Genomic DNA, 20,311 nt, shown 5'->3' with positions numbered 1-20,311 from the left:
TATGTCTGCCACCATTGACGGGTGGTATCATTTAACTGAAATTACATTTTGCTATCAATCAAATATACAGCTAAATCTTGATGGACGCAAAGCAATGAATTTGGGGGAAAAAAAACATAAAGAATTTGGAAGATTCGATATTTGCCAGAATTGTAAGTTACAATTTAATGGGTTATCAGATGAAAACGAGATACACTGACACACGTCTAGTTTATGGTTGATGGAATTAGATATTTTTTTTGGTGGGAGCATCCTTTCATGGTTTTGAGAAGATATCGTCCACAAGATATATAAAGCCAAGTGAAGCAAATGTTGACAGCTGTAAAGTGAAATAGACATGATTTGAAAATTACTCGATCAATAATAATCATCATGCATTTTAATCGCTTTGTCTTTTGGGGTGATCATAGTTGGGTTCGGGAAGATTCCTAACAGGGGCCTAAAGTTCTCTTGAGGCTCAAAGTAAAAATTAGATGGAATGTCTCTGTCTTTTGCTTTTACCATTTCACACTTTCTTTCGATCACTTGTTATTTGTTTTATGATATAAAATATATATGTAGGTTATAAGACTGATTCACATAGAAAAGAAATCAAACAAATTTAATTGAAGACTAATGGAAAATGAAAGCTAGAAGGAAGGGCAAACTATGAGCTACTTGCATTTATAGAGAAAATTATATTACATGCAACCACTTTAACCACTACCTTTTCCTTCATATACAATAATATTTCACTCAACTTCATTATCTAATTCACACTTTCTTCTACTCCTTCACAGACTCTTCATAAACAAACGAGTGCAAAGGACTAACCAAAATGCTGACTTCTCTTTTTCTTTCTCTCTCCCTTTTTTTCCTAACAAAAACCACCTCATTACAGCTTATTTAATATCCACAACAAGAACAAACATTATAATGAATCTTGCAGCACCACACTTTGTTCTAGTTGAATTACAATCTGAAGGTCCTTAACCCATGGTCCTGTACCATCTCCCTCGGTTGCTCTTCTCTTTTCCTCTTGAGCAATTTGAGAGAAGACATAACTCTGGCAGACGCTACCTTCTTTACCAGTAACCTCCATAAAGGATCATCTCCCTTTTTCTCTTGTTGCATTTTCAATTTGAATTGCCTGTAACATCCACAAAACATCAAGGATAAGGATATGGACTCTCTATGTTATTGCACCAGAAAAAAGACATTGTCAGTATTGCACCTTTAGGAATTTCTTTTCTTTTTTATTTTTCACAGTTCCTAACGGACCATTTAATTAATACCCTCTACTTTATTAGCACCAGAAAAAGGACGCATCATCAATACTGCACTTTTTTTTAGATATTTTTTTTATCACTTGGCATGATGTCTTCTTATCTCATTTGGGAGTTGATAAATCAGTATTGTTTGCTTTTGGATGGATTAATGGGCATGTTGAGATTTTTTTTGTCCGACAGAGTCTAGCATTAGAATAGCAGGGAATAATCCCAAAGGGTCAGAAATTTCAGCCAGGAAGTTTGATGTTAGATTAAGCAATTAACGCGACAAGCCAACCACTACTTGTGAACTTTAGGAAGCAAACAAATTAGCATTGAAGAATCAAAGACATCCCACAAGCTGACCCTACATTAATATTAAAATATTATTTACCACTAAAGTTAGACCAACAGTTATTTTCATATGTATTAAAAAAATGTATCTAATATAATTAAACGATAAATTAAAAATATCTTTTTAATATACCCTCCACTCATATTGTTATATTGCTATATTATTATTGAAACTAATAAATTTTTTAAATGAGCATCTCAAAAACAACAATAGCCTATAATTTCAAAGGGATACAAAAGGAAAAACATCCTTAAGAGGGGAAAAAGTTTTAGCTGGCATGTGGTCCACGTCCAGCACAAAATAAATTGAGCAATTTGACTCAGAGACACAATAGAAGTGCCTTCAAATTTTCAGATCATCGAAACTGACCCTTTATTAAGGATTATCACATGTCACAAAATAGAAAGGATCTAGTTAATTACCTGCAAAGAGGAACTTTGCATGACTCAAGCTGGTCACATATGGAAGAGTGAAGCCTTAGTAGCTGCCACATCCGCTTACAACGGGAGCAACCTCCATTAACGCGATTCTTACAGGTGGCGAAGTGCTTGATCAGAAGCTGGATACCTTGACATGTGGAAAACTTGCTACACGGTCCTCTCTTCTTGGTGGGCTGCATGTCATACGGCCCGACGCTCGTGCATCCTTCGGTGCATATGTGCTCTAAGCAGTCCATTGCTACACTCAGCTCCATGTACAGGCTCTGCTCCTCCCTATGCCTCCTCGATTTCTTTTTCCTCTGATAATGATTTCACAACCATTGTTAATAACATAATAGGGAAGTTAGTTTCAAGCACCCATTCAAACAGATGACAAAATTTTTAGAATTTTACTAGGAAAGTACCAATTCAGCTTCATCGATGAATTGGAGAATCTCGAGTTCTAGCCAAGGGTCATGATTTTGCACGAATTTCCATCCTTCAGTCTTCTGTACAGCCTTGAAATGGCCATTAACCAACTTCATGCACTTGAGGTAAAGGTCCGGTGCATCGCAGAGTCTTGCCAATTGAAGCACGTCGACCACATTCTCAATCGTCAAATGTTGACCCACAGCCTTGGCGCACCTCTGCTTCAGATTTGGGACCAGATAAACATGGGATAATGCCAGTAGATGGATCCCATACTTCTCCAGCTCCTCCTCATCGCACCTGCAGCAGGGCCACTTCCGTCATTTGAGGATATATGTACAGAGTTGTCAATCAATTAAAATTCTTCCTCCAAGTTCAGAGGAATCGAAATCGAAATCGAAATGGCCTAGTTTGCGGTCATCGACTAAAATAAATGGCTTGGAACATATTCAAAGGCAAAGTATTAACAAATCATCTCTATTTTTTTCTTATAATGTTGAACCTAATGACTAATCAGCCGTCAAATTAGACCATCCGTCCGATCAGTTTGAATTATCTAATGCATGGCCAAGATCAACATATTAACAAATACGCAAAAAACTAACCTGGAGGAATATATGAACCGAATGAACGACGCAACGGCATCGCAAGGAACGCCGAGAATGGGAATAATTCTCTCGGAGCTGCGATGCTTGAGGGGTCTATCAATAATATTCTCAAGCACGGATGACACGGATGCCTATATCATCGCAATAAAGAAACAAAAAAGGCTAAAATTAGTCAAATATCTTGCAAATCGCGGATAAAGATAAACAAAACGAGAATAAATAAATACCAGGACACTACTGTGCGCCGGAATGCGTAGACCACCGGAGGTAATAATTTGAACGTCGGGTTTAGGCAATTCACGATAATTTTGATTGGCGATTTGACAAGGGTAGAAATCGCCGGAGAAGGTGGTGGTTGCGGTTGCATAATGCGCTTCTCCCATAGTTGGAGGAGAAAACACGCCTCTAGATTTTTTGCGCTATATTGTAATGTCAATGGAATGGATTGTCCCTCAAATTTATAGACATCTGAGGCAGAGGAGTCCCCCTGAGCCAGCGAATTAAGAATGCACGAAAATTTTATAGACGACAAATATTCACCACGCGCTTTTCACGTGCGTGGATAACACATCCAATCCAAAAAATAATAATAATAATAACTAAGAGGTGCGTAACTCATTTGAAGGAAGGCATGGAATCAGAATTACTCCACGTTTCTTTATAAGTGAGAATCCACACGTTTTTTTATTTAAATATATTAAAATTAATTAATATTATTTAAATATTTTGAAAATTATTAAGATTATTTAGATACTTTAAAATTTATTAAGATGATTATAAAAAACAATAAATCTTTATATTTTTATCCGCATTTTTCTATTTTCATATGAAACTTGATAAAAATATAAAAATTAAAATATAAAATATATAGAAGATCAAAATTAAATAACGAAAATTAAAAATGAAATAAAAATAGTTTTAAAAATAAAAACATTTGAAAGGGAAAAGGTAATTTTACTTAATAATACATTAAATTTCATAAATAAAATTTTAATTTACAATTTTTTTTTTTCAATTTACAAGTTCATTCTACAAATTTTATAAATTCAAAAAATATATAAATAAATAAATTCTCCTAATTTCCAAGGGAGGAATATCTCTTTAGAAAATTATAGTCAAAGTATTCTGTTATTACTTAATTTTTAATTGATTAGCAGCAGGGAACTTTTTTTTTCTTTGGAACCTGAATAAATAAAAAATTAAATTGAAAAATATAAAATTATCAATATTTAATGAAAATCATAGTTTGAAAGGGAAGAATATCCATTTGAATCAGGATTCCAAATTTAAATTTCAGTTATCGAAAAAAATCTATTTTAAATTAGAATAGAAAGGTGAGTCATTAACTAAATCTTAAATGAATCGTAAACGATATCCATTAATTTATTTAAAAAAAAAAATCTTTGACCTATGATTAATGGCAGTTATGAAGATTACTTTTAAATTATTTTTTCCATTTCATCATTTTTATTAATTTTATTTTTTTATATATATTAAGAAGAAAGATAATTTTTTATTAATTTTTTAATTATATTATCTTAAAAATATTAAATATTAATAAATATTTTAAATATTTTTTTTAAATAAAATAAAATTAAATAGAATTATAATAAAATAAATTTAATTATGTTTTATTAATTTTTATATTTGAGAAGTTGTCAACATAAAAATTAATTTTTAAAATTTTATAAAAATTAATTTTAAATTATAATTAATTATTTAAATTTTGTAAGAAATGATTTTATTGAAGGCTTATTTATACTAGAATTATTTAATCTCTTAAAACTTCCTTTTTATTCTTTATTTTTTTTTATTTTAGCATTAAATTTGGTTGTGCTCTTTTTAATTTAATAACTATTTTATTTTTTTACAATTTAATTTATTTTAGTATTGAGATTAATATTTAATACATTTATGATTGCAATAAAAACTTTATCGTATTATTTTTTTAAATTATGAAAGAAAGAGAATATATCCTACCTTATATTTTTTAATGGTAAAAAAATATATAAATTTTAAATTTCAAATATAAAAATATTTAATAATAGTTTTCTTAAAAAAAATTTAATATCATAAAAATGATTGTTATTTATAAAACTAAATATAAATATTTATATTTAATTTATAAATAATAAGAATGATGAAAGAAATAAATCAATTTAAATTCATTGTTTATTTATTTAAAATAAAAGAGCTTGATTGAATTTTATCATTATAATTGGATGAGACCAAAATATGGAAAATTTATGATTTAGATTGTAAATTTTATTACGAATAATGACGTCATTTTTAATATTTAAAAATTAAACTATTTAATTGATTGATTTTGCTTTTATCATACATTTTAAATTATTCCATCAATTTTTTCTCATTTTAAAATTAAATTATTATATAATCCATACATAACATAATAATTAATAATTTCATCTTTTAATTTTATAATAATTAATTTTATTTTTTTATTCTTTATCTTTTATAGAAAAGTGAAATATCAGAGATGAATACTATATATGAAATTGTAATTAATTTTAAAATTAATGATATAATTATAATATATAAAATTAGTGAATAATTTAATTTCAAAACTAATAAAAAAATAAATAAAATAGCATGAGAGGCTTCGATGTGTTATAGAAGTAAAATATAAAATTAAATTATTATTAATAATAAAATAATAAATCACTATTAATGATAAATTTTAAAAATTAAATATTACATTTCGCCATTAAATAAAAAAAAGTCGCCCAAATTATTTCTCCATGGGTGCGTGTTGGACACGCAACTATTGTCAGTCCAACAGAAATTACACCTCCACTTCCATGTTTATCCCTGGGAGTTGCAGGCCTCAAGATTTTTTTTGCTTGTTATTTATCCTAAACGGTGCGGATTGGATAGACGATAATTAAAAAATATCGGCGAGGAAAAACGGGAGAAAAAGGGAAAATAAAAAATTGACACAGGGAACCAACAAAATCTGACATGGAATGGATAAGCCACGTCAAGGTCGGATTTCTAATAAGTGGCCCTTCGAGATCTCAAGAGTCTTACCTCCGTCTGACGTGTGACCCCTTCTCATCCACATCACCCAAAACTTCATCCTCTCACCGAGATATTAAATTATATTTGTCACTTTAGGTAGAAAATAAGTTTATAACAGATAATTTTCTGAAAATAAATGATTAAAAGTAAAAATATTTAATGTATCATACAATCATAATATTAAAAATATAACTATATTATTAATTTATTACTTCATATATTATATTCATATGAAATTACTAATTTATGATAAAAATTCTCCTCACTTCTAAAATAAATGAATGACACGTATTTAGCTTGCGAAATCCAATCCGTCTTCATTGAAATATTGCCAACATGGCCCGCTTGCATCAAATAAAAGCTAGATGGCTGGCTATGGCTCAATGGCGGGGCCGACGCATATTTTAAATTCTAAGGATGCAATTTAAACAACAAAAAAAAGAAAAAGAAGAAATGATGTAATAAGGTCCACGGTGGTGCGCCGCGGTGCCAGATAATAATTATTATCCATTGAGTTTTGATGATAGAGTTATTTGGATATTTTCAAGTCGTTATATTAGATTGGCAGTCATGTGGGATTTAAACAAAAGGATAAGTATTTCTAGAATTTTCTAATGACCATATGCAGATTGTTTATGTTTGTTATATAGTATTAAAAAAATGATACATTATGTTGTTTTTTAAAAAGACGGTACGTGGCAACATTGCCCTCAATTTAAAAGAAGTCTGCTAAGGGGTTTTTTAAGATGATGAAGGTCTTTTAAGGTTCAAGAATTTTAAATTTATGTTTAGGAGAGAATAAGAGATTTTAAAATAAAAATTTTATAATTTTTGAAAACTTTTAATACATCTTATCTTTTTATTAAATAATAAAAAATTATTAAAATTTAAAAACTATGAAAAATCTTATCTTTATAAAATTATATCTTAAAAAGATCTTATTATACTCCGACTCATTTTAAACAGAATGTAACAGGCGATAGATGCAACGATGGCAAGCCAGCCCATGCACATAAATAAGAGCCAGTGTAAATATTGTTATTGGGCCATCTTGCTTTTGAACCCAAAAGCGGCCGCAAGATGCAACGGTGCGTTTTCGTTTAGGCGAGGTGTTGGTGTCCGCCTGCCATACCCGCGAGCGGCCCAAGCAATCACAGTTTCTTATTCAGCTACTAGCTTTTGACTTGTGGGCCTTTTCTCATTATATGGTAATCTAGGCATGCAAACAGACTCTTATAGGCCCAATATGGCAGCCGCCTTTTGCGTCATTATTCTCAAGCGCAATGTGCAAGGCCATATTCATACACAAATCCAGCATGCTGGGCTTCTTCATCCCCTGTCACTGTTATGCATCTGCTACGTTTTCAAGTTGTAATTCATCTTTCTTTTCTCTTTAGCTGAAAATAATAATAATAAAAAAGGCCAATCTACTAATGTACCAGCTTGTCTCTCTAATAACTAGTCAATGCCATTACTTTAAAGCAACCGAATTCAACAATGGATTAAATGCTTGGGAAGTCCAAGAACCTTGGCTAACCCCAGAACCAGGGAAACCATGGACACACACTTTGGTCTGAATGTATAGCTTCTTAGATCCATTTTCTTACCAATGTGCTACATGGCTAGCAGAATTAATATGGTATTGGCCTAAAATCACAAAGTCTGGAGACAACTTTGAATGAAAAGCATTTCCCCATTGCTAAAGAATTAAATGGCAGTAGATATTCAACCCAACCCCTGATGCTTGCAATAATCAGAGCTACGACTTTGTGATTTTAGGCATAGCAGATGGCCATTAAATTGTGAAAGACCCATGAGTCAATTTCCAATCTAATCAGCTTTGCCACGCAATATGGGCGATTAGCTCTGTGAATTGCTTGGTGATAGGTCAAAATCTCACTCACGTGGCGCACATGATCAAGCTTTTGCTTTTAGTTTTCAGATGATGGCTCATTTTCTATATGTCCTAGTCACACTACATCTAGGTCAATTTCCAATAATTATACGCCACATGGCTTGGTCCATTACTCTTAACTGAGCAAAATCCCTTAAATTGAATTTAAACTTAAACTTCTTTGCATTAATCAAATTAATTAGCCTAATCCTCACAACCAAAACTAACCCTTTTCACACACACAGCCAATGCGAAAGATATCATGTTAGTTTAACCTTAACTATACTGTCTGGCCAAATGCATGGAGGGTATACAACATCTGTCAAAGAGATTGTCGGCTATGTCTAAATAAGCCTCAGTTAGGTTTTAATGGTTTTTATGATCTTGCCTGCAGAACATGTGCATCAACCGAGTAGGATTCAAGTATGCTCGCACTCGTTTGTGGTAATAATTAAACTGATAATGTAGAGATCCTGCGTGTGCAATCCATGGCCACTTGAACAACAAGAACCAGAAGGTTAAGCGCCCATTAAGTGGACCCAAAGAAGGCCTATCTGATCTTCTTTGGTCTCTACCATGCAAATACAAACCATTTGCCTGGATCATGCTCACATGGATTAGTGGGAGTGGCAAAGTTCAAATCCAAATGTCGCCTTCCAGCATCAGCGCCCACCTGGTCGGCGGTTCATCTTATGTGGCAAGATAACAAATTCTCCAGTCCTAATTAATACTGGCACATACGGACCAATTACAAAGTACAATATGCATCGACGTAGAGGTAGGGAGATGAATACAGCCAGATGAGTGGATGCTTCAGTATAGCCCACTTGAGAATTGAGAAATGCATGTGCGGGTTCTGGAAGCCATGAATGAAAAGTATTATGTTGAGGATTGTGTGCAACTTTGTCAAAGATGCAGTTGAAACCAGGGTTTATTCCAACAAGTGACCAATCCATAAAAAGAAGTTAAAAACTGGCTTGCATGTGCTTCTTCCTCCTTTTCTCCTCGCGCCACAAATCTATATGCATGCTACTCCAAAATCAAAAAAATGGAGCCATTTTGTTTGACCTTTGGGTGTTTCCTTTTTCGTTGTATGCTATTAAAGTTTCTTGAACTTAAATGCATCGATACATGAGCATAATGGCGATTTAAAAAAATGAAGTAAGATGTAAAAACTAAACAAGGGTTGTCTTTCTATTTGAGATTGAAAATAAATAGGTTGATTGAATGGGTATTTCGTCTTCTTGCATGAACTTTCAGTCTTGGAATGAACTTTGTCTACATGAAGCTTCTTGTTTCAAACTTTAAAATTTGCGGTTGTTGTTTGCATTAGTCACTTGCATTAAACGTACATATGGTTGAGACTCGAGACTTTTCTTTTCTGTCTTCACTTGCAATTGGTATTTCGGTGGTTTTTTCATTATTCGTCGAAAGTTATTGCCATTTGTGTGCGAGAGATAAGCAGAGTAAAAGACAGAGAGGGACACCTTAAACATGAATAGACAATCATATACATATTGTACTATCAACACTTCTGCACTTGTTTTCTCTAAGCCCATCAAGATTCTCAAGCAGAATCCTTAACGGTTCTAAGAGTAACAGGCCGAGGTTGTAATAATCAAGGTAGGGTACAAAGGAAGGGATAAGAACGAGTATACAAAAAAGAAGGAAGAGGCCAACCCATGAGACTTACTCTCCTTCTAACTAGCCATGGTCCAACACAATTAATTAAATCTCACTGGTAATTAAGAAATAGTGTGATCATTAATCACTGACGAATTAACACAATCAGCAACGAGACCCTTTCTTGCAACTAAGGGCGCCTGCTCCCACCGTTATGGTACCGACAAGGGAAGAGGGTCTAGCACTCAAGCTTGATGCTTTAGCGTAGCTTGAAGAGGCTCCTGCTCCCGAAGCTGTGAAAAATGCACCATTCACCATCAGGTCTCCCTCTGACCTCCAATTCCAGTTCTTCCATTCACTTTCCGGTGCATCCTCATATTTTGTCACCTGCATATGATATACACAATATTTTCGTTATTTCTTGGATTTTAGAAGTTTCAAAAGGGTTAGTTAATTCAGTTAAGAGCAATTTTACCTCTTTGTTGAATCTATCATCAGGTGCAACAAATCTGTTGCCTTGGCTGTTAATGGTTGGGGCTGCACTACCTCCAATGGCATACATTTCCCAATGGGTGTAGTCATTGTTGACCACATGGAAATATCCATGCCTACACCTGCAAATTTGAAAATTAAACATTAATTATTATGCTGAAAGGTCCACGAAAGATTCACAAATTAGTAAAATTTACTATTACTTTGCTTACCTTGGCATCCTTTGCACAAGCCCTTCGCCAAAGTGATTGAAGGCTATGGTGACCTGCATGTTCTTGTCTTGAGTAAAGGAATCGCTGTGACCCAGTAACATTACTTTATCATGGTGGGTCATGAAATTGTTTGAAATTGTGATGGCTGTGGACCCATGAATTGCATCAACTAGACCATCATTACAATTTGACAATGAGTTATGGTCCACCCATACGTGGCTACCACCAAAGATGGACACTCCATCACCGTCTGATATAGTCCTCCACCCATAGTGCCGTGGTGAGTCCCTCACATAAGCATTCCCTCCTTGCTTGCAGTCATGTATGTGCAGTCCATGAATAATAATGTTGGTCACATATTGTATAGTAATGCACGGACCACCAGCAATGTGGACGCTAGCACCTCTACCATCGATGGTCTTAAACGAGTTCATGATCAGCTCTTCCTTCAACTGAATGGTCATGTCACGAGCAAATATGATCCACAATGGCTCGTCTTGAATCACAGCGTGCCTCAGAGTCCCTGGCTTAGGGTTCACAGGGTCATCGTCACCGGAATCTGTGACAACGTAAATTCTTCCATCTCTTCCCCCAATGGCATTCTTACCGAACCCAATAGCACAATCCGCCAGGCGCTGGCGGTTCTTCTCCCAGTTGGGGTCGCACCTCCAGCAATCATCAATTGGGTTACCGGTTCCACAAGAGAGATAGCCCAAGTTCCTCCTCGAAGCATTAATGGCCCTGCATTGCCACAAAAAAAAAAAAAAAAAAAAGGAAAATGCATCACATTTCAGACAACGTAGGATTAATGTACATGTTCAGACAAGAGTAAAGACTGAAGCTTTGTAATGGTTGAGCAAGGGTTAGTTACCTGTTGACTTGGTGAATTACAAGCTCTGGGTCCTGAACTGGGGAAGAGGAAATGAGAGAAGGGATGGTGAGGAGAGAAAAGAGAAAGAGATGAGTGAGCGCCATTGGTGAGTCCTATGTGGTCTAGAGTGGGGAAGAGGGGAGGGAAATGAGTGGGCAATTGGAGGGAGACGATAACTGTATATAAAGTAGAAAAAGAATGGGGCATGTGGGACCCAGGTGCCTCCGTGATTTTTGGATTTACGGGATTCCCTGTCGTTAGGAAGTTTTGGCAGTTGAACAATGGCTTTGCCCTTGACATTGACAAATGAGACTCATACTCTCCGTTTTTTTACTGATAAAATATAATAATTAATAATCAATTAAGAAGTAAGAAAATATAATAAATATTTTTTAATCAATAAAATGAAAAATATTTGACAAATATTAAAAAAGTAACTAGATAGATATTTTCAATTTACAACCTACATATTGAATCCGCCTGTTATTATTACCCCTTGCTAATAATTAACAGTAAACTGGAACCTGCTGGGCATGTAGGCAGTTAGTTGCCATTTTCTACTACAAGTAGCACAATAAGTTGTTTGCTTTTATGGGCCCCTACCCTTTGGTAGTTGCCAACATGAAATGTTAAGATCTTGATTATCAATAATTAGATTCAACCTTTTCGTCCTCTTAATTGCAATAATTCAATTTAAATAATATTTTATTTAATTATAATATTTAATAATACATTCACCTTATTTTAAAATTACATCTTTTTATAAAATTCAATTCAATTCAATTGATTTTATTTTATTTTTACAATTTTTTATATTTAGAAATTCCTTTTGGCATAAGATGGTTATGCCATTTTTATTTATAAATGATTTCTACTAAATCTTATATGAAAGAATTCATTTTTTTTTTATTTTGAAAATTAATTTAAAAGAGATAAAATAGAGTCTTCATATTTTAATTATGTGGAAACCCTAATAATAGAAGGAAACTCAAGAGGAAAAAAAAAAACCCTCTGTATATCAAATTGATACCGATATTTTATTTTGCAATAATTTGAAAAAGAATATACCATAAATAAGAAAAATAAATTTAATTGAAGATAGGCTGAACCAAAAATCAAAGCCGCATCACCACATGCTTTTGCCCTCCTAAAACATCCGTAGGTTCAGTATGCCTTTTTAATTTCTCTGAATTTTCGCTCGGGACTAAATTTTTCCTGGCCGCAAACTCCGGCGAAATTTGTAAACAAGCAGGGACATGTCAAAAGGCCACCTCTTTTGATTGGCGCCTCCAACTTTTCTACGACAAGCGCATGACACATGGGCCGCTAGAGAGAGATAGAGGCCGTAGGATCCGTTGATTTGCTGACTTGGGGTTTTTGTATGGCTGAAAGCAACGTCTTCACATGGAGGGATTTTGATTCGCTATCTTATGTGATTCTGTTGTCTAGCCAGAGGAATTTGGACCGTTGAATATGGATTTGGAGGGAGAAGGTAGCCATTGATCTCCGATAATCAACAACTTTTCAGAGAAAAAAGTTTGAAAATTGGAGCAAAGTAACGTGAGAGTCCTTGTTAAGCAGTTAGTGTAGATAGAAGTAGATCGAAAATAAAAGGGCTGCTCAGTTAGTTGCTTTTTTTTAAAATTCCTCTTAGTAATATTCTTTAATAGACTTTTGGATTGGTGGACGGGGACGTGCGAGTGACAGCTACCTGGCAACACCTCTCATCCACTCAACACGTGGTACTCATAGACATTGCCACATGGGATATTCTCCCACCCAATGGATTTTCTCTTTAGCACGTAGAATTTGAGAAATTGGAGATTAGTTGTAAAACACTTTGTAGTGCTACCGACATTTTAATTTAACTTACAAATATATATTATTATACAATGTGATATTAATTATATAAATACCCTTTATGAAAAAAAATCCGATAATCGAATTAAATTGCAAGTTTAAATCAATCAATTTTAATTTTAATTAAAAAAAAAGAATAATTTTTACTCGATTCAAAAATTGAAACTGATTAAATGACTAAATTCCAATCTGGTTCGAGATTCAAACCAGACCACACGATGGCCTAACTTCTAACTTTTTGTTGAAGCCATTAATGACTCCGATTTCTTCACAAAGCTGTCTCAAGATCATCCAAAATTGTTGGTTTATTGATAAGGCTTGACCACCCAACCCATATTATTATGAAGAAATACTATACGTGATATGAGACATGAGGATGAAGATTGTCTAGGTGGAGGGTGGAGAGAGTGGCCCAACAGCAACCAATCAGCTGAAAATACATGAAAAAGCTTAACAAAACATCATTTGTTGGGTTGAAAGGACAGGGATCCATAATATTATTCGTGATAAGCTCCATATTAACAATTTGCAGACAGAGAGCTACATCATCAACCAATTTCAACTGTGTGTGATCCGTCTCTTTGATTTGATCATCACAGCCAAAACTTGCATGGGGAACTTTTGGATATCACTTGAGCTTTGCAAATCATTATTAAAAAAGGATGATTAAGGATATAACACAGATGCTAATTACAATCAATGCTTAACCACTAAATATTGGATAATGTATTGTGTGTCATAATGGTTTTATACACCATGCGGAGATTTATTTATTTTTTATTTTTTGGGTTTAATGGAAAAATGTGATATTTCACAATGCTAGGATAACACATGGGATGTGATGATTTGGTTTCACGTGGGTGGGTATTAAATTTCAATGAAGGTAACTTTTTCTTTTTTGTATTATAGGTCTCATCATTTTCAGTTCATAGCGGCCAGATTTGACAGCAGATTTCACTTTAATCCAACAAAATACACGGCGAGTTAAGTTCAAACCTCTCCATAATTACGACTTGCCTGCAATTCCCTTTCCTCTTTTTTTTTTCCCTTTTTTTTTTGTGTTAGGTACACTTTAATTTAGAGTAAAATATTTTTTTTTAACATAAAGTTAAGATTTTTTATTTTTTTACATATTTATAAATTTTTTATTAATTCAGAAAAGCAAGTTTCTTTTTCAAAGTTATTTAGAGATTTTTTAAGAAAATTTGAATCGAAAATTTTGAAAGTTTTGTGAATTTTTAAAAATTAACCGTCTCAAATATAAGTTTAAAGTTTAAAACGTAAAAAAATCTATAATTACTTTAAAGAACTCACAAACAAAAGCTCAGGCATTGCATGATAGAAGATGGTTGTATTAGTATAGACTTGTTTCCTTTTCTATTCAAGGCTCAAAGCTTTCCTTCTTATTCGGCCTAACTGGCTGTCTACAGAACTCTCAAATACGCCTTTGAGGCTTTTGATAAACCCAATTCAAGCCTTTGAACTATATTGGGCATAATAAAAAGCAATACAAATGTTACTTCTTGGGCCTAGCTTCATATAATAGCGAGCAAATCATCTAAAAATTATGAGAAATCATATTCTATAAAATTATATTTTAGAAAGTGTTAGTTTTTTTTAACTGCAAAAAAAAGATTGTATTTCTATAAAATTCTATTAATGTCCAAATTTTTTAAAGTATTGAACGAGTAGAATCTTTAATTACAGAATATAAAATATAAGAGTCTATATCACATTGGAGAAATATTAACCCTAGAGATATAGCCAATTTAATATCATAAAAGATAGGTGGAGCGTCACCTGGCACTGGCAGGACTGATAAGAAAAGTGTAGTTTATTAGAGTTAATTTAAAATAGTCTGCCAATCAAAGCGTTAGTTTTTCGTCTAAAAAATTAAAAAGTTGATTTAAAGAATAGCTTCTTGGGGTTGGGCCAGAATACCAACTGGCTGAAAGCTTATTAGGCCCAAGTTGTATTGTCCAACAAACAACCACTGCAGGCCTGCAGCCTGCAACTCGCAACTCTCAACTCTCAAAGTGATCAAACGCAAGCCAAGATCGTCGTTTTAGCGGAGAACCAGCCATGGTCCATGGAGAACGTCCCCAGGACACAATAGTGAGAGTTCTGCTCCCCAACCTACATACCAGTTATCACCACAAAGGAAGCGGCTCTCCGATGGCTGACTGGATCCCTATTTTCCCGCGCCTATCATAATCGCCTCCACCTTCAGATGTATCCACTACCCGTAAACTTCTTCCTTACCAGATTACAACAAAGAATCAGGTAAGTTTTCGTTTGGTTCCCGAGAAAACGAGTGAATGTATTTAACTATGAACTTTAGTGTTTCTAGTATTTTATGTCGTATTTGTTTTTTCTGTTATGTAATGGAGCGGATGCTGAATCGTTTTGTTGTTATTGAGCAGAAGATATTGGAGCGCTAATATTGAGAGGATTCGATGCGATTGGAGCATTAATTGCTGGGATCTTTGATTTAGAAAAAAACTGCTCGTGAGGCTATTGACGCTGCTCTTCAATTGAGAAAACTTCTCTCTGAGCAGTTGCGGATTTGGATAATAGCCATGTTCAACTTTTTGTCTCGACGAGTGGAAATTCAACGAGCATTGTATCTCCTGCTTCTGTTGTTTACGAAGATCATCCCGAGGAGTATGTTTGGAGAGAGGTTGTTTGATTTGTTATCAGCTTCCGATCAATGTGCAATTTTGTATTCCATAGGCAATCCACCTGGTGAGTCTCAGGGCCTGTTTAACTCTTGTATATAACAGCTGTTCCTGATAGTGATAACCAGATAGCTGATTCTAATTAATTATCTTATACTTTTAGTAAATTATAACTAATTGTTACTTTTGATATGTAGGAAGAATAATAAGGATATATACCATTTATTATATTAATAAATAAATATTAATTTATTAATTTGTTATACAATATATATAACACTTAAAAAGTCATACATATACATAATTTCTATAATATAATAATGAATATTATAAATTTAAAAAAAATATTACAACTATTATATAGTTATTATTTATAGTATTTTTAATTTATTTATTATGTCTTATAATTTTAAATAATTTATTGATAAAATTTTTAATTTATAAAATTATAATTAATAAATTTTTGAAGAGTAATATAGTCACAATAAAAAATACTTGATTGATAGATTATGAGATAATGCTTATGAGGCTTTTCAATTATAAGATGAATCCAACAATTAAACTAAATATGTGGATACTCTGGTGGTATATCTTTTTCTGAATTAACCAAAGGCTGTAACCAACATATAGGTTATGGTGGGCTTAGGTACTTTTCATGTTCCCTTTAAATGGACCTTAGGAGTTAGAAAATGTTAAGTGGATAAATGCTTCTTAAGGCTGTGTTTGCTTTATAGAAAATATTTTCAGGAAAATATTTTTTAAATTTTTTAGCAGAAAGTATTTTTTTTATTAACAGAAAAAAACTATTTTAAGAAAAATAATTTTCTCCCTTTTAAAAAAAATTATCATTTTATCAATTTTGAGAATTTTATTAATATCTCTCTATATAAAATTATTAATATATTTTATTTTTTAAGTTAAAATTAAATAATAAAAATAAGTTATTTTATTAAAAAATATTTAGAAAATATTTTCCTAATCCATATTATTTTGTCCAACAAATGTAGCCTAAGTTTTATGATATCATTTCAAGGTTTGGGTTGGCATTTGGGAATGGCTCTACCTTGTACATGTAGTTAGTTTAGCACGTATAACTGCTGTTGGTATTTAAGCTGTCAGGAGCTTCAAGTAATCAATATGGACATGAAGAGAAAAAAAAAAATGCTTTCCCCCATTATGATTATTCTCAAAAATTTGGAATGTTGTTATTGTGATGTAGTATCTGCTAGTCCTTTTATATGGAAGATGGAATCAACATGTATGGGCATCAAAACTGACAAGAGAACTTAGAAGTATCAAAAAAAGGAGCCTTAAACCATACGCCTAATACAGTAAGTGTGGTCAAAATAAACCTGTTAACTTGGATGGATGCATTACAAGAAAAGACAATAAATTGAGTGCGCAATTAATATGCATAACAAGTACTGGCTTAATGCAAGAAGAAGCCAGCAGAGAACAGGAGGATGAGCTGAAGAGATTGTGGGTTGGAATGGTTGATGAAGTGATATGACTGATGGTGATTTGAAGGATAATGTTACCCTGGTAGAGGTCACATGGATGACTTAAATTCTGTAGGATGAAGACTTATGCTGTCCCATGTTGGTTTATAATATAGATTTAATGCTAAATACAAGGACTTGGACCATCCCCATCCTCCCGGAACTAGCTTTTGGTATAGAGTTAGGCTAAGTCCGTTTTCTCAACAGGGTCTACAGCTTGTCCTTTGGTGTTGGGCCATCTGCAGATGTTTATACTTGCAAATTTCACTCTCCAAATGTTCATGACTGGCTATGAGGGGGTGTGTTGTGCATGGTGGTTGGGATATGAATTTAATACTAAACAATAAGAATTGGACAATCCTCTCCTTTGAGCTAATTTTTGATGGGGTTACGTCCCATCTATTTTCTCAACAACTTCATTTCCATAACTTTTTCTGCTGGTTAATTTGATAGTATTTTGCAGGCCTATTTTGTTTTTAGGGTCTAATTGTCCTCGATCAATTTGGTTGGATCACTGTCTCTTAGATGCAGAGAAGATGTACTTGCGTGCAACTGAAGCGACTATTACCAACTCAAAGATCCACAGGTTGTATTCTTGCTTGAGAAATTAAGCAAAGAGTAATGTGCCTGAACCTATCATTCTTTGTGGTGGAGAATTGGCTTTCAACATAGATCTCTTAGATATCAAACTCTTAGGTAAAGCAGCTTCTCAAGATTTTGATGCAAAAACATTAACTTGCAGAGGCTTTTGTTTGAAAAGCAAATTTTCTTCGAAAGTAATTACTGCAGAGGTAAAATAAAGCATATATCGTGCCATAAGTTGCATCTTGGAGGTATGTAAGAGTTTAACATGGTTCCATCTCTATTTGGAAGTTTTTCTTGCATTGCTTTCATAATCAACTCTTGCAAATGTTCGTACCATTCACCTTTTGTTCTTCCGAAAATTTTTAATCCTAGTGACTATTCTAGGTAATAGATTAGATAAGTCCTCAAAATTCAAGGTACCTGTTGCACAATATTTTCCAGATATTATCTTTAACCTCAAACACAAACTGTTAAGATTAATATATGTTTAGTGCATCTGGAATATATGTAATTGTCGTAACCTACACAATTTCACAATAGACATCAATCTTTCAACTCCTTCCGTTAGAAAATTGACCTTTGATTACATCTCTGGAAGTAACTAGACTTACTAGCCTTGGATTTTAAGCTAGATGTGCTCTGTTATGCAGCCAATGATTTTTCACTGACATATGCTGTTTCAAAGTTGATAATATCAGGGTTAGTCGAGCAATTAAATTCAATGAAGAAAGCTGTCTTGCGCAAACTTGTAACAGAACATCCACAGGTAAGGAAAATGGCATTAGCATCTTCCAGCTTGGCCTTCAATCCAACTACCATATTTTGTATCAAGGCACGTATATAAGGATTATGGACATCATTTAATTACTTTGTGCTTCACTCTATATTTATTACAACATTCCATGGTCAAGGCCTAACGGTCGGATGTTTTTAAAAAAATTTTTAGACTTCAATGGTTCACACCCATGGTCATGCAAGTAGCTTCCTTATTTCTCTCTCTCTCTCTCTCTATATATATATATATATGTATATATATATACGTATATATGTATGTATATATGTATACAGCATGCAAGTATTCCCCATATATTGACATGTCATTGTTTTTCATGATGTTGTCACATGGCATTCCACAAAGAGTAATTATTATCTTATTATACTAAATTTAATTCCCTTTTTTCTATTACAATTACTTTCTTAATATTTTTATGATTTAAGTTACTATCTTTATTTAATAGTTGATTGCTAAAGCACAAGACTTTTTGTAATTAATAGCAAGGAGATGAAGGTTAGTAGTAACAGAATAACCATTGTAGAGACTGCACTATACATGAATGCAGCTGGTTATGTTCTTGCACATAAACTTTCGGGAGTTGATTGGAATGAAGGCAGTGTTGATTATGCATGTCTAATACCTGTTCCTCATTATACTGGAAGTGATTACCACGAGAAAATTATAAATGGTGGTTGGAAGAAAGCTGTTGGTAGCAAGGGAAAGAATTTTTTTCTGTGTGAGAAGTTCTATAATCTTCTGCTGCCGCAGAGGCCCAACAAACTCTAATACTGTCAACTTGGTATCTTCAACTCCATACATAAAGGGAAGCTTTATAGCAATTTACATGTTATTAGCCACTTTCCAATTCTACTTTAAATAGAGTTGTGAGATTTCTGTTGTGAATGGGGTGAAGTGCTTGAGATCGGCAGTAACTGTGGTTGTTATTTGTTTGTACTCGAGATAGGAAATGTCAGGATGAAATGTATCAAATTTAGCAGTTGGACCGAGGCCAGCAATGGGGGAGGATATCTTCTTTCAAATGCGTGGTTCCAATAGAGTTTGAATTTCTGTTGCAAATTCTTGCTTGTACTTGACAGACGGAAAATGCATCTAGAGTCATTTTATAGATGATATCAGAGTTTTATTATTATTATTATTATTATTGTTTTTAATTTTAGAGAATAGAATTAAGAGACGCAGACGGGTGATTGACTGAACTTGGACCATTGCGAGCTGAGAAAGACATCTTAAATTTTTGGCTTGTTTGTTATACATGTATATATCAAGATTTCGATTAATGAAATTCACGAGAAAACTATTTTTCTTTCTTGGATGGTTAAGTTTGGGAATTGAAATGACATGTTTTAAAAAGTTTAGCAGATGGGTTGTGTCCGAATCTAAGATTTGGTAGTTGAAACTGAAATATAATGATCTAAATGTTTTTAGTATAAAATTGGGTAAATTAATTGCGCTTAAAAGTACAGAGAATTTTGAGTGAAGTGTAATATATATCACTGGTTATAACTGAAAGAAAAAAAAGTAAAAATGCATTATACTTTTAATTTTGACATACCGTTTCTCGTAATCTGGTTTACTGCAGGAAAACCAAAATGGTTTTACATTCCGGAACATGATCATATTTCCTTCATTGCCCATGATGGTTTCATTTTTCTTGCCAAGCAATTGGTCTCCAAGGATTGGTAAAGAGAGGATATTTTGGTAAAT

The 20,311-nt window shown here is 33.3% G+C and overlaps 2 protein-coding genes and 1 long non-coding RNA gene across 3 annotated transcripts; 1 reads left to right on the top strand and 2 right to left on the bottom strand.

The window, feature by feature from the left end:
• Positions 1–636: 636 nt before the first annotated feature.
• LOC110600042 (BTB/POZ and TAZ domain-containing protein 1) lies at positions 637–3,542 on the bottom strand. The gene is made up of 5 exons (XM_021736735.2): positions 3,286–3,542; positions 3,056–3,189; positions 2,447–2,750; positions 2,025–2,341; positions 637–1,129 (listed from the first exon to the last, which is right to left on the bottom strand). Exons 1-5 carry the CDS (start codon positions 3,439–3,441, stop codon positions 952–954), a joined length of 1,089 nt encoding a protein of 362 aa, XP_021592427.1. The 5' UTR covers positions 3,442–3,542; the 3' UTR covers positions 637–951.
• Positions 3,543–9,473: 5,931 nt separating this feature from the next.
• LOC110599838 (probable pectate lyase 5) lies at positions 9,474–11,351 on the bottom strand. Its single transcript, XM_043950057.1, has 4 exons — positions 11,190–11,351; positions 10,319–11,059; positions 10,090–10,228; positions 9,474–10,001 (listed from the first exon to the last, which is right to left on the bottom strand). Exons 1-4 carry the CDS (start codon positions 11,291–11,293, stop codon positions 9,780–9,782), a joined length of 1,206 nt encoding a protein of 401 aa, XP_043805992.1. The 5' UTR covers positions 11,294–11,351; the 3' UTR covers positions 9,474–9,779.
• A 3,607-nt stretch (positions 11,352–14,958) lies between these two features.
• LOC110600453 lies at positions 14,959–15,881 on the top strand. Its single transcript, XR_002485699.2, has 2 exons — positions 14,959–15,332; positions 15,473–15,881. It is a non-coding gene; the product is annotated as an uncharacterized LOC110600453 (long non-coding RNA).
• Positions 15,882–20,311: the final 4,430 nt, after the last annotated feature.

Source organism: Manihot esculenta, chromosome 14 (genome assembly GCF_001659605.2).
Source record: "Manihot esculenta cultivar AM560-2 chromosome 14, M.esculenta_v8, whole genome shotgun sequence".
NCBI classification, from domain to species: Eukaryota; Viridiplantae; Streptophyta; class Magnoliopsida; order Malpighiales; family Euphorbiaceae; genus Manihot; species Manihot esculenta.
Note: the sequence above shows the minus strand (reverse complement) of the source record. Positions and strands in the feature narration are given on the sequence as shown.

What these genes read in the sequence shown, in the direction of transcription:
- LOC110600042 (XM_021736735.2), bottom strand. Translation starts at nt 3,441, where the DNA reads ATGGGAGAAGCGCATTATGCAACCGCAACCACCACCTTCTCCGGCGAT. An exon ending in CGGCGCACAGTAGTGTCCTG is followed by an intron (nt 3,190 to 3,285) that starts GTATTTATTTAT and finishes GCGATGATATAG; the next exon opens with GCATCCGTGTCATCCGTGCT. An exon ending in CGGTTCATATATTCCTCCAG is followed by an intron (nt 2,751 to 3,055) that starts GTTAGTTTTTTG and finishes GCCCTGCTGCAG; the next exon opens with GTGCGATGAGGAGGAGCTGG.
- LOC110599838 (XM_043950057.1), bottom strand. Translation starts at nt 11,293, where the DNA reads ATGGCGCTCACTCATCTCTTTCTCTTTTCTCTCCTCACCATCCCTTCT. An exon ending in GTAATTCACCAAGTCAACAG is followed by an intron (nt 11,060 to 11,189) that starts GTAACTAACCCT and finishes GTGGCAATGCAG; the next exon opens with GGCCATTAATGCTTCGAGGA. An exon ending in ATGATAGATTCAACAAAGAG is followed by an intron (nt 10,002 to 10,089) that starts GTAAAATTGCTC and finishes TATCATATGCAG; the next exon opens with GTGACAAAATATGAGGATGC.